Source organism: Vigna unguiculata, chromosome 3 (genome assembly GCF_037176805.1).
Source record: "Vigna unguiculata cultivar grain cowpea cultivar isolate G323 ecotype 2 chromosome 3, ASM3717680v1, whole genome shotgun sequence".
NCBI classification, from domain to species: domain Eukaryota; kingdom Viridiplantae; phylum Streptophyta; class Magnoliopsida; order Fabales; family Fabaceae; genus Vigna; species Vigna unguiculata.
This window is the reverse complement of record NC_140794.1, coordinates 36827070-36841476: the sequence shown is the minus strand read 5'-3', so window position 1 is coordinate 36841476 and position 14407 is coordinate 36827070. Positions and strand designations below refer to the sequence as shown.

Below are 14407 nucleotides of genomic sequence, written 5' to 3'. Positions count from 1 at the left end.
GTGGTGAACCTTATCTTCATCTCCTCAAAGCACTTCTCACAATTGTCCGTTCAGGCGAAAGGCTAATCCTTAGGGTGAGTTGCGTCATAGGACTCACCAATTTCGAGAACCCCTTCCACGAATCTCCAATATTAACTGGCCAATCCCAGAAAGCTCCTCACCTCTAACACTGTTTGGGGTCGCTCCCAATTCCTCACTGTCTCAACCTTTCCCAGGTCAACTGCAATATCCTGCACCGAGATCACATGGCCAAGGAACTGAACCTCTTCCATCCAAAACTCACATTTGGACAGTTTCCCATACAGCTGATGCTCCCTGAGCACATCTAACACCTCTTGCAGATGCTCAGCATGTTCCTCCCAGTTCTTGGAGTAAATAAGAATGTCGTCAATGAATACTACGACAAACTTATCTAACCATGGTCTGAAATTCTATTCATGTAATCCATGAATATTATCGGGGCATTGGTCACTCCAAAGGGCATCACTATGTATTCATAGTGACCATAACGCGACCTGAATGCAGTCTTCTGAACATCTTCTGGTTTAACCAAGATTTGATGATACTGGGATCGCAGATCAATTTTTGAGAAAACCCCTGCTCCTCTCAACTGGTCCAGCAAGTCATCTATTATGGGCAATGGATATTTATTTTTGATCGTCAACTTATTCAGTTGACGATAGTCCACGCAAAGTCGAGAGCTCTCATCCTTCTTCTTGACTAGTAGCACTGGAGCTCCCCATGGCGACACACTCGGTCGAATGAACTTCTTTTCTAGCATATCTTCAATCTGCCTCTTCAGTTCGGCCAACTCTGTCGGTGCCATTCTATATTGAGCCATCGACACTGGCCCAACTCCAGGGACGAGATCTACATCCTTACTGGGCAGTAACCTAGGCACTTCATTTGGGAACACATCGGCATATTCACTCACTACCGGTATGCTTCTGATCAGATCAACTGTACTCTTTTTCTCCGTTTGCACCATTATCACATAGCATGAAGCTCCATCGGTCGCCTCCTATATCACTTCACGAGTAGAGATCAGTGATAACCCATCAGTCTCAGGGAATACTACGTTGCGCCATCCACAATCAATTATGATGTGATTGTCCAACAGACAGTCCATCCCGAGTATCACGTCCAGTCCCTCCAATGGCAAGCAAATGAGGTTCACTTTGAACCTGTGTCCTGCCACCTCAATAGTAAATCGGAACATGCCAAATTGGTAGATACTTGCCCTGATGCAGGTGTCGAGACTACCAGCTCACACCCCAAATCACGGGCTACTAGTCCAAGTCTACTCCCACATTCTTGGGAGATGAACGAGTGAGTAACATCTGAGTCAAACAGAACCAAAACATTGTTATCAATCAATAAACATCGGTCCAGGATGAGGTTACCTGACTGAGTGGCCTTAGTACTGGTCAGTGCAAACACTCTCCCCGCAGCTCGGGGTCGATCAACTAACACCTTCTGCTGTTTCTGCTGCGGTGTTGCTCCTCCAATTGTCTTCTTAGTGAGACACTGACTCGCATAGTGGCCCATCTTCTCACACTTATAGCACTTCACGTGCTCAGTACAAGCAACTGAACTGCCTGCAGCTTTCGTACAATTCCTGCGAAGGTGTGGCCCACCGCAGTTATAACACTGCAACCATGGGGAGGAAAATTGTGGCCTGCTGTATGGTGCCTTTTGTTGTCTGGTCTTAGAAGTATTTTTTTGTGCTCTCGTAACCCGACTGGTCCAATCTCTAACTCCTCCACGGCCCTGGCCTGCTCCACCAGAATTGGAAACTCCCTGATCCATAATGGCACCAAAAATCTACGCAGCTCATGCCTCAAACCTCCCTCAAACTTGTGACAGCGCCACTCCTCCGTGATCGCTGCGAGTAGAATCTCGCCAAATACTCGAAGCGGTCAATATAGGCCTGCACAGGTTGATTTTCCTACTGTAATGTGAGGAACTCCGCCTCCAGAGCATGTTTAGCCGAATCTGGAAAATACTTCTCCAGAAATCTGGTCCTGAAGTTTATCTAGTTCACCTCCTCTTGGCGGGTCTGCATTTGCTGCTGCATTCCCGTCAACCAGTACTCCGCATCGCCCACCAGCAGAAACGTGGCAAAAGTCAGTTGTTGTGCCTCAGTACACGCCAACACTCTGAATATTTTCTCACACTCCTTGAGCCAAGCATCGGCCTAATCAGGAGTAGCTTTGCCGTTGAACTTTGACGGTTTATGCTTCAGCACATCTTCCATAGTCACTGGCCTCACTGGTGGAACCATTGCCCTGGGTTGCACCGCCATAGGTTGCATAGCGTCAACCATCCTATGGATTGCCTGTGCAATCTCGTCAGCGCCGACATCGTTCCTTCTTCTCCTATTTGCCATAGCCTGAATGTGCCACATATTAACTAAGAAATCAAACAACTTATTTTTCAATTTCATACCAAAGCAAAACAACACATACACGCGTCAGCACAATAAGCTCACTTCCCAAACACCCCATGAAATTATAGAAATCACGGCTCTGATACCAAATGTAACGTCTTAGCCGGATATTACTTATTAAAATAAAACAAAATAAAATTTTAAATGAACAACCTCATATATTAGAAACAAATTCCCAAAACGCGGGAAGAAATTTAAACTTTAAGTCCAACGCGCCAAATCAAATAACATAATGCGCGACAAAACTGTAATGCAAATATATTCATCTATAAAATTATTACATTAATCTATATTCTGACAAAATTAAAATCAATAAAACTCCCAAGAGGTCTCCACTTCGTCTCTATGCATCAATCTGCCCACCTGTATCAACATCTGCTCTCATGTAACAAGTTACATGATCATCCCCACACACACATAGATAGGGTGAGCTCATTTAAATAAACCAAATAAAATTAACATTAAATACAACATCTAAGCAATTAAACCCGAGTTAGTACATTTCTCCTTTTTTTTCTTTTACTTCTTCATTCCCAACACTTGCCTTTAGACGTCTATCATTTATATACCCTTTAGGAGAGATCAATGATCAATCTTTGCTGCACGAGTGTCTACTCGCCCCTCCGACTACAGGCCACCACCTGATAGTCCACACGTGGGAATAACTTTGCACAGCATCTCACCGTGACACCAAGTGGAGTTCCCCAAAACAAACATAAGTTTGTAGTTGTTCCCAGACTATCAAATCTCTATCAGAATACACTAAAGAGGGCAATCATCTGAAACCTCACCGTACGAGCCACAACCCGCACACTCCACTAGACTTCCTAAACCACCAGGCTACAACCTAAAGTGGTCACGTGTTACCCCAATACAAGATACACTCGTAACCGGGCCCCCAGCCAAAGCATCGCATCATGAACATCCTTTAAAGCGGTGTAGGAAACTTTCCTCGCGCACCATCATTGGACCAAAACCGCCTGGCGCGCATCTCACGCCGCTAGGCGGAATTTAGCTTCAGACCGCCCGACGGGCATCACACACCGTTAAGCGCCAAGCGCCTGCAAAATCATCACTGCGCCGTCACCGCCTGGCGGACTCCACCCTACCGCCAGGCGCCTTGCTGACCATCACCGCCTGGCGCACCCATCTCGTGCCGCTAGGCACCAGCCTCCTTCCAGGCCTTCTGTTTCATATGGCGAAACCCTCCCTGCCGCTAGGTGCCCTACGCGCAGAGTTACTATTGTCACTGTTTTGTGCCTCTACCGCCTGGCGGCTCGCTCACGCTGCTAGATGCCATACCAGTAGCGCAATGCTACTAGTTTCTTTGACACTTTAACAGATATCAAGGATCCCAATTCATACCACACACCAAAGTATAGCACACACTTCTTAAAAATAATTCAAACAATGTAGCATATTAGGTACACCCCTAATAAACATAATTTTCATGCATCCAGACCTGTTCATCAAACTGAATTTGCACTTTACACACTGCACTTGGCATTTTTCTCATCTATTAGCACACCATCTCTTCAACAATAATGCCACCTACTTGTTCACACTTCTTATTTTACCAAAATATCAAATTTTCTGGAATATAACTCATTTCATAAGACAACCAATTAACACATCTACTACATCATATCATCATTTCCACTTTCACTTTTCTTAACCTTATTTAGTCCCTATCATGTCACTTGCAACTACATGCTTCATTTAAATCATGTACATAATAATTCATCATTTAAATAACTAAGGATGCAAATTTCGTACAAAATCACATAGCAAGCTAGACCAACGAGCCGCCTGGCGGCAGTTCCTGTATCGTCAGGCGGTGCATGCATATCTGGGTTCTACCCAGGTTTTTCCAGCACAGAAATGCACCCTAATATCCATATTACAACATCCATTATATTGTCATAAAATTCATTGCACACATCATACAAAGAACAACTGTATTCTCATGTACACTATTTGTTTTTATGCCACGACTCATCTATAAATTACCAATTCTAAACTGATTCATCACCAATCCCAACATGAACCCTAAATCCCCAATTTCACGCAACATTCATACCCTCAAGATATCAATATTACCTGCAGACATTTACAACATAGAATTCACGTTCGTGCATATAAATAATCATGGCAACATCACAGAAGACACCAAAAATATCAAAGCAACCAAAACTGGGCTGCGCAGTATACGTCGCCTGGCAGGTCATCCCCCGACCGCCAGGCGGTTCATGGTGAAACCTAGAAAAATGGGCACAAATGTACGTGTCGCCGTCATCATTTAAATAACTAAGGATGCAAATTTCGTACAAAATCACATAGCAAGCTAGACCAACTAGCCGCCTGGCGGTAGTTCTTGTATCGTCAAGCGGTGCATGCATATCTAGGTTCTGCCCAGGTTTTTCCAGCACGGAAATGCACCCTAATATCCCAATTACAACATCCATTATATTGTCATAAAATTCATTGCACACATCATACAAAGAACAACTGTATTCTCATGTACATTATTTGTTTTTATGCCACGACTCATCTATAAATTACCAATTCTAAACTGATTCATCACCAATCCCAACATGAACCCTAAATCCCCAATTTCACGCAACATTCATACCCTCAAGATATCAATATTACCTACAGACATTTACAACATAGAATTCACGTTCGTGCATATAAATAATCATGGCACCATCACAGAAGACACCAAAAATATCAAAGCAACCAAAACTGGGTTGCGCAGTATACGTCGCTTGGCGGGTCACCCCCCGACCGCCAGGCGGTTCATGGTGAAACCTAGAAAAATGGGCACAAATGTACGTGTCGCCTGACGGCTCATGAACTGCCGCCAGACGGTTTCTGGAAAACCCAAAAACGCAAATACAAACGAGGGAAAGACATATTCCACAATTCCATTATGATTCAGATCATACATTCACAAGATAGCTAAATAAAACAAGTAGTAAGAACTTCTCTAACCTCTCTCTCTCACCCTTGATTGGTCTCTTAATCATACCTTAATTGGAATTAAATGTAATAAAATGAAAATTCATAAAAATAAAAGTTAATACTATTAATTCCCTATTAATCATAGCTTTCGGCCCTTTCTAGTTGCCTCCTAGGGTTTTCTGCGTCTCCTCACCTCCACACCCAAGTGGGTTTTTGACCAAAACTGGTCCAAGCCAAGGTTTGATCCCATCACCATCAAGTTTCAAAGCAAGTGTATAACCACTCAACCAATTCGTGTTTCATGATAGCCTTTATAAATTTAGAAGTTTATACCCTTTTATCACGACCCAACAACATCACAATAAAATAATAATTTAAATAATACATAAATGGCATACATAGGACTTGAACCCAAGTCCTCTCACACAATCAAAGTACTCTCAACCACTTGAGCTAGTACTTTTCCACGTCATGAAAGTTAGTATTTAATTCCATAAAGGCTTTTCTTACCCACATTTATTAAATAATTATTTATTTAATTATTTAAATTTAGTGGGTCTTATATTTCAAGGCATGTAAAGACAACTTCATGTCATACATGCCTATTACTAGATTAAATGTTTGCTTTTTGAAAGGCAAGTACGGAGGAAAATTGTTAATAGTTGTAGGAAGAGATGGGAACATCAAATGTTGCCTCTTGCTTATGTTATTGTTGAGGTTGAGAATAAGGATTCATGGAGCTAGTTTTTGAAGATTTTGATTGATGACCTTGGTGGGGCTGCACTTTGATTTATGTCAGACCAATAGAAGGTAACACCACATATTTGTTTCTTTACTAAATTCAGTTTTGTATGACAACACAAAAATATTCATTATATTTAACTAAAAACACATGGCCAACCACCAGCTATACAATATCTTATGGGTGGAGTTGATCAAAGATTTTGCGTCAACCACTTGTATGCCAATTTTAGGAAGAAATTTTCTGGTAAGAATATGAAGAAACATTTATTACAATTTTGCTTCATCTTTAATTGTTTTAGGAAGTCCACATATGAAGAAACCTACGCCTCAATCATATTCCCTATCAATGGGGATAAAGTGTGGGACATTACATCATATCTTGATGTGTTGCCCCTATGAAAAAGAATATTGCGAGGAAGACCAAAGAAGAAAAGAAGACCACAAGAATAGGAGCTAAAGAAGGATGAAACACAAATAAGAAAAGCGGGGTTATGCAAAAGATGTCGCATCTGTAGGCAAATTGGGCACAATAGAAGAAATTGCCCCCAAGCATATCATGCACACGTAAACTCAACCACACCAGCTCAACCAAATGAACCTACATCATAACAAGCAAACCAAGAAACACAACCTTCTACTCAATCATGTGTGCAAGTAATTAGAGCATAACGCCTTATACTCAATCATCTTAGCAAGCAAACCAACCATCACGTAGTAGACTAATCATGAGACAGAAGCTGAATGTTAGGAGGGGACACATGGAAACCATGAGTTGTAACCATTGATATACCATGTTATTTTTTATAAGTTGTTTGAACCTTGGAGACTTTATAGCACCTGTTTTATTTGCTTTTTGAATTATGACATATGAAGTGGTGGACTACTTTTTTTGTGATGTAAAATGGTTAAGTGTTAGACTAACTTTGTTTGGAACAAGACAATATTTCATTTATGCTTATCAATATGAAACAGGTGTTTTTTGCTTTATAGATCAACTTTGTTCGACAATATTTGGAGAAATCAATGTTTATTAATGTTTATTAATGCTTTCATTATCTTAGCAAGCTAATTCAATTGTTTCATTTGTAGAAGCATTTAATAAGGCTTTACTTGGTAAATGGAAGTGGAGAATGGGAACTGATAAAGATGACCTATGGAAAGAAATTCTGCAGTCAAAGTACAAATCTTGGAGGACCCTGAAAAATTTAACTGAAAATAAACATGAGTCTTGGTGGTAGAGAGACCTTAGGAAAGTATGTGGCAAGGGACAAAATGAGAATTAGTTTGATAATAATATTTCTTGGAGTAGAGGACGGGGAAATAAGATTTTATTCTGGAAGGATAATTGGCTAGGCAATTCTTCCTTGTTAGAAAGATTTCCAAGGATGTATGCTAACTCTATTACACAAAAGGCTAAAGTAGAGGACATTTGAAGTTGGAATAATTGGGTTTGGGAAAGGAATTTGCTATGGCAAAGAGATTGGTTTGAGTGGGAGAAACCACATGTTGCTAATTCCTACATGAGTTGTCTGAGCGTGTTGTGGATATGGGTAAGGAAGATGGGTAGGTTTGGAAGGATAATCATACTAATGTTTATACTGTAAAATCAATCTATAGTAGTCAAAACAAGATTGATAGATGTCGATGATGATCTATTTGTACAACTTTGGAATATTAAAGCCATACCAACTGCCTTACACTTAGGACGGAAAGTAATCTTAAACAAAGTCACAACCTGTGATAATTTGCTCACAAAAGGGGTGAGCTTCCAATGTGTATGTCATGTGTGGCAAGTGTGTGAAGAGTCAGTGGGTCACCTATACTTTTAATTGCTCTTTTGCTTAGAGTATATGGAATTTGTGTGATAGTTAGGTGGGTATTACACGGTACACCACATTTTAGCAAAAAACCATTTCCATCAATTTTGTATACTAGGACTAAGTAAAAAGGGTAATTCTATTTGGAAATGTGTGTGGGTTGCTATTGTATGGACCATCTGGATGCATAGGAATGGAATCACTTTCAGGAGTAAGGTGAAGGATGGTGAGGAAGTGTTCAACTTAGCCCAAACCAAGACTTGAATGTGGATAACTAATAAAGTTTCCAATGCTAGATTCACATACTCATTTTGGTGCTTATGTCTACATTTGTGCATTAAATCAATAGTGGATTAGGAGTTTTTTTTTTCTTTTTGGTTAGTGGGGGGATGATTGTGTAGCTACCTAAGGTGTAGTCTTGTCCACACGCATCACATGGTGCTTTTTTGCTAGGTTTGAGGTATACTTTGTTTGTGATATCTTTTTAACGTTACACTCTTACACAATTATTTATTTGTGCTCATCTAATGTGTCATCTAGACTCAGGCTATATAGCCTAGAGATTTCTTTTGCAAAACATAGAGTGTGGGCTTATGGATCGGATGGACATGCATAGAAAATAAAAAAGAAATCTTGTCATAAAGCTAGCTAGGACAGTGATTTTTCCTTGAGCTTGTGGAATCCTCAACATTCTTTGTCTCTTTGTCTTCAGAAATCTGTTCTATTTTGCTTGTGGAATAGTTATCTTCAACCGTTATATCCTCATTTTGGTAGGTAAAAGGGTTGAAACATCCTAAGTGTTTCTCTATTTATATATTTTTTATTGTTGATTAAAAAAAAACTTTTTGATTCGTTTAGTCACAAGTCAAGTAACTATTCTAAATGAAAAACTATCAAGTACTACAACTTTTTCATTGATGTTCAAACATTACATAAAACAACACTACATTATAAGCTTTTAGAACACATCATGGATTTGTCATCAATATTGAAAGTAAAATTATGTTAATTACACAAACAACACAAACCACCCTTGTCAACATCTTAATCCTTTTTCAAAAACCTTAATAGATTTCTCCAAATTAAATATTTTCTTCCTATCAACATCCCTTTCTTTTGCCATCATGAAACTTCCACCCATTTCTTCAATCTTCATAGTGCCACCACCATTTCTTCAATATTGACAGTGTCATTCCCCTTTTCTTCAATCTCATCTTCAATAAACCATTTGAAGTTATTACACCCACCAAAATTTTCACTTCCACTCTGTTCGAAAAACACCAATCACGTGACCATCAATATACCAACAATGAAGACTATTTTCAAAAGCAAATACAGAAAATCATAGCATAGTTTGCATGTATCTTACCTTGTACTTAAGGCAACCCTAACATTCTTTCCCTTTGTTCTTCGCAATTCTCAACACTGATTTCTCCCCATAATAGCAAATGGGTGTTACACCCAAACTCCTACGCCCACCTCCACCACAAGATGAGGCACTAGGGTTTTGCAATCTCCAAACAATACATTTGCAAGATGAATATGAGTGGCTGAGAGACATAACTCATCTTTGTAGACCACAACATCGAAGAAGAAGAATAATAACCAAGATTGACACTAACACCACTAATTTAGGGCTTGAACCAAAAGAGGCAAATAAATGTAACGTATCTGTTACACAAATTACATTGTGTTGCATTGCATTTCAAAGATAAATGACATGCATCCTTTACAGAAATCCATCTCACCATCTCCAAACGTCATTTAATCCAATTAAAAAAAAAGGCACGATTGATACAACTTTTCCAAAATAGAAACCTAATTGAGACACATAGAAATAAAAAGACCAAATTACTATTTTCTTACAAAAATGAGATCAAAACATAATTTTAAAAAATAAATAAATAAACTTAAGCCGAACATTAATTCAATATCGGTAGTTCAATAACGGTTGGAGAAACAATTACACACTCTTCTGGTTTCCGATTGAAGGAGTAAGATTAGACACGTCAAAGTGAGTTAACTTGGCTCATACAGGTTGACTCACCACGAGCCGGGTTGAAAAAGAGTGAATCGAACCCGGTTCACTTTATGGTGAGCCAGAAATTTTGCAACCCGGCTCAACCAACCAAAAGTTGGTGGGTTAAGTGGGTTGGCTCACCAACCCACCTAAAAAAATTATTTATGTATTAATTTTTAAGTATTCGAATATTTAAATAATTATTTAAGCGGCTCATGAGATGACAACCAAAGTAAAATTTAGAACCAATGTCTTCATCATGCTAACCACCAATATATGATGAATTGTTTCCAAGAAAGTGTCCACATAATCCAAAAAAACATGGCTAATATTACACATTTTCTATCATTCTATTCAACAAATATAAATAAAAAACACTACACATTTTTTGTTGTCATGCTAATTTAAAAAAAAATTGTTTATAAGACAATTGCTTAAGTAATTTATTATAAAGATTATAGTTAAAGATTATAGTTAAAGATTAAAGTATCAACGTATATAACTTGATAATCAAATTAATTAAACATTCAAATTATTCAAATATTATTGAACAACATTTTAACATTTAAAAATATGAAATTGTGAACCTATATAATTAGAGGTAATAAATAATTATTAAAAAATTAAAAAAATTGTAAAAAAATATTGATAGATTAAGTAGGTCAACCCATCCTCAACTCAACTAAAAATTCATTCTCAACCTAACTAAAACTTGTTTAATCCGTGAATTAAGTGAACCAATTAAATTTAATATTTTTAAAAAAACTAGATTTTTCTTGATCAAATATGATTCGAATCCGTAATGTATTGACAGTGAAGGAGACACATACCCCGATAAAACAGCAAAGAATCTATAAAACAAAAAGAGGGAAAAAAAAAGAAGCTGTCCACCGCCATGGATTCGCAGCACCGAACAGTGGCTTCTCCTCCTCCGTCACCGCAAGGCCGCGATTCCACCGCCATTCTCTTCACCTTCCTCTCATTCTTTGCCGTTGTCGCTCTGGTAACTCTCTCTCTTTCTCCTCATTGCGGTTCCATAATATTTTCAATCCCGCTTGGGTTTTCCACTTTTTGATAAGCGACAATGCCTCACTTTATTTCACCTCCACAGCTAATGCCGTATAACTACGATGATGTTCCGTTGAATATCACTCGTATATGTAATCCTTTATTGATTCATTACTCACATATCTGATTTGGCTGTTTAATTGGTTAGCCTCTCTCTGATTTCGATGTTTTCTTTAACTTGTATCATTGTGTTAGGAACATTTCCCCAAAAAAAAAGGTAAGTGCTATTTCTGAATAACAAGCATTCGTTCAGTGGACTGACCTTAATGAAACAGGCAAAGTGGAGTTGAATTGCATTAGCTGTTACCAGAAACTTGATATACTTATTATTTTGTTTGATCACTTTTGGTTGAATTTTACTATAGGCCTTGCATTTAGTGATGAAATAGTAGTTATACGAATGGAATGTAATCACTAACATCCACTTGTGCGAGAAGGAGAGAACCTCTTTTGCATCAAATGTGATATGATATTACACCTACTTGTGGAAATGTCAGGGATATAAATATTCAATTATCTGCTTAGAATTGTTAGGTGGAGGAAAAGTGGAAAGTTCTAAACTACTGAAGTTAAATGATGATGAATTGTCTTGCTTCGATGTTGATTTGGCATTTTTTTTGTTTACCTACGTTTTTTTTTTGGGAAGATCACTTCGGAGAATAAAGATATTTTGTTTATCATTTTCACTTTTTTTACTTGTTTATGTATGTTGAGTATGTTGGAACTTCTACTTAACTAATTGGGATTCCCAAACATTTACTTTTCTTTATCAATGATCCATGTAGACGAACCACAATAGGGTAAGGTTTTTTTTACTTATTGCTGTACTGTTCTTACAATTGGAAAATATTTACATTGATTCTACTCAGCCTTTGAAGCTTAGAGACATGTGATTTTTCTACAGGTTTTTGTTCCTTCAGCATCACCATCCTTCCAAAATACCTTATCCATTCTGCACCAAGTCCCAGAAGGCCATGTGGGGGTATATTGGAGAGGAGGTGCCCTTCTGAAAACAATTACAGAGCCAGGTGCTGCATATTCATTTCTTTTGTTCAGTGTATACTAGCGCCAATGTTTGCTTAATTTTCTTTATATTATTGTTTTCTAGGATTCCATCTAAAGATGCCTTTTCTTACCCAGTATGAACCTGTTCAAGTGACTCTTCAGACGGATCAGGTAACTTAATTAGAGAAAGTTCAGGATTGGAATTTCAGTTCTTTTGGCTCTATCCCTTTGAATTTTGAAATTATGGTGACCATTGCAGGTGACTGATATACCCTGCGGTACTAAAGGCGGTGTTATGATCAATTTTGAGAAGATTGAGGTGATAGTTTTTTTTTTCTATAATCTTAGATTTACTAGTGTTCTGTTTTTTTCTCACATTTAATATTTTTTTATGAAGTGGTGTATATTCTTCTTTTAGGTTGTTAACCGACTGCATAAGGAATTTGTCTTTGAGACATTACTCAACTATGGTGTACACTATGATAAGACATGGATATATGACAAGATTCATCATGAGATCAATCAGTTCTGCAGCTCTCACAGTCTACAACAAGTCTATATTGATGTGTTTGATCAGGTTAAATATTAATATTTATAAGTGAGTTTTAGAGCCATAGTTTATTTTATGCTGGTACCTTCCATTTTATAGTGTAATTATTAAGAACAAGATGATGGTGGGACTTGATATTAAATAGTTTGATGTATGCTTAGGAACTCGTAGCTTCTATTGTCATCCACAGGAAAGGAGTTCATGCAAGTTTTTTGTTGTACCGTACTTTGTGATTCTTTCCCTGCTTTGTACAGATGAGTTAAACCGATGTGCATCTTTTGGCTTATGGTTTTTCTCCTTTCTTGTTGTCTGAATAATACCATCATTTGGATCCTTTCAGATTGATGAAAAGATGAAAGATGCTCTTCAAGTTGACTGCACCCGCTATGCTCCAGGAATTGAGATCATTAGTGTCCGGGTCACAAAGCCAACTATTCCAAATACCATAAGACGCAATTTCGAACAAATGGAAGAGGAGCGTACTAAGGTATACTTTCAGTAAGAGCTGTCATTTTCCTGTTGACATGTGTGGAGCTATGTAAGTAATTAGTTGATAATTTCATCTTCTCTCTACTAAATGATGTTAAGGAAGGTGCTTTGGATGTTTGGGATAGGTCTTAATTGCTATTGAGAAGCAGAAAGTAGCGGAGAAGGAGGCAGAGACTATGAAGAAGATGGCCATTAGCGAGGCTGAGAAGAATGCCAATGTTAGCAAGATCCTTATGGAGCAAAAATTGTTGGAAAAGGACAGTACTAGAAGACAAGAAGAAATAGAGAATGCAATGTATCTGGCCCGGGAGAAGAGCCTGGCAGATGCAGACTTCTACCGGTGAGATTTTCCTTTCCTAATGTCTTTGCTGAAGCTATATTTATGAATAAGATATTACAATTATGGAATTGGAAAAAATAAACTATTAATTTTATTTTTTTTGCATTTCAAGAGTAATTAAGGAAGCTGAAGCAAACACCTTGAAGCTTACCCCCGAATTTCTTCAGCTAAAATTTATTGAAGCCATTGCTAATAACACAAAAATTTTCTTCGGTGACAAGGTAATCGCTTCCTCTACTAGCTATGCTATTATCCGTCTGACCTTCTTCACAGACCTAACCTTTCAGCTTGGTCTTCAGGTTCCTAATATGATTTTGGATCAAAGGCTACTTGGAAACTTACTTCATGAAGATTCTATAGGGACAACTGCAACAGGCAAATCAGATATCTGAATTATTAGCTGTCAGAATTCTGAGCTCAAATGATTCGACCATCAATATTTTGGAGAGGAGTTATATCTTGGCAGTTATCTTTACACATGAAAAAATGAAACAGTTCTACAAAAGCTTTTTCCTTCTTGTGTGGGGAGAATGTAGATAAAAGACTGTCCATTTTGCTACAGTGGAAACTGTAACCCTCACAATCAGAGATCAACTGTTACAGGTGGGAATAAAGGACAATATAACACGAAGATCAACATTTTCTCATTTGTACGAACTGATTTTTTATTGTCGTTACACGTGTCATCTTTTCACATTTCCATAGTCAGGTTTCTATATGTGTGCATTTAACTTTGAGATAAAACGCTACGCATAGAAAAAATATATACCTCAAATCAAATTAAATAAAATGGGACTGCTTTACAGTGTGTATGGGTACAAAACTTTAACATCGTAATATTCTTTCTAAAGAATTTGAAATTAAAAACTAAGTTATTGAAGTAAATAATTTCAAAAGAAATTGGATTTCTTAATATTAGATTATTTTAGTTTCACTTAAAATAGTGAGAATTTAAAGTTTT

General features: G+C 37.9%; 1 protein-coding gene across 1 annotated transcript; it reads left to right on the top strand.

Moving 5' to 3' along the window:
* The first annotated feature begins 10818 nt into the window (after window positions 1-10818).
* On the top strand, window positions 10819-14146 carry LOC114176973 (uncharacterized). Its single transcript, XM_028062176.2, has 9 exons — window positions 10819-10997; window positions 11967-12090; window positions 12171-12238; window positions 12327-12386; window positions 12486-12644; window positions 12958-13104; window positions 13232-13446; window positions 13559-13667; window positions 13746-14146. The coding sequence occupies exons 1-9, from the start codon at window positions 10890-10892 to the stop codon at window positions 13836-13838; spliced, it is 1083 nt and encodes a 360-aa protein (XP_027917977.1). The 5' UTR covers window positions 10819-10889; the 3' UTR covers window positions 13839-14146.
* The last annotated feature ends 261 nt before the right edge of the window (window positions 14147-14407 follow it).

Excerpts from the sequence above, each read along its gene's own strand:
- LOC114176973 (XM_028062176.2), top strand. The coding sequence starts at position 10,890 with ATGGATTCGCAGCACCGAACAGTGGCTTCTCCTCCTCCGTCACCGCAA. Across the intron at positions 13,447-13,558 it reads GCAGATGCAGACTTCTACCG|AGTAATTAAGGAAGCTGAAG; the intron begins GTGAGATTTTCC and ends TTGCATTTCAAG. Across the intron at positions 13,668-13,745 it reads AAATTTTCTTCGGTGACAAG|GTTCCTAATATGATTTTGGA; the intron begins GTAATCGCTTCC and ends CTTGGTCTTCAG.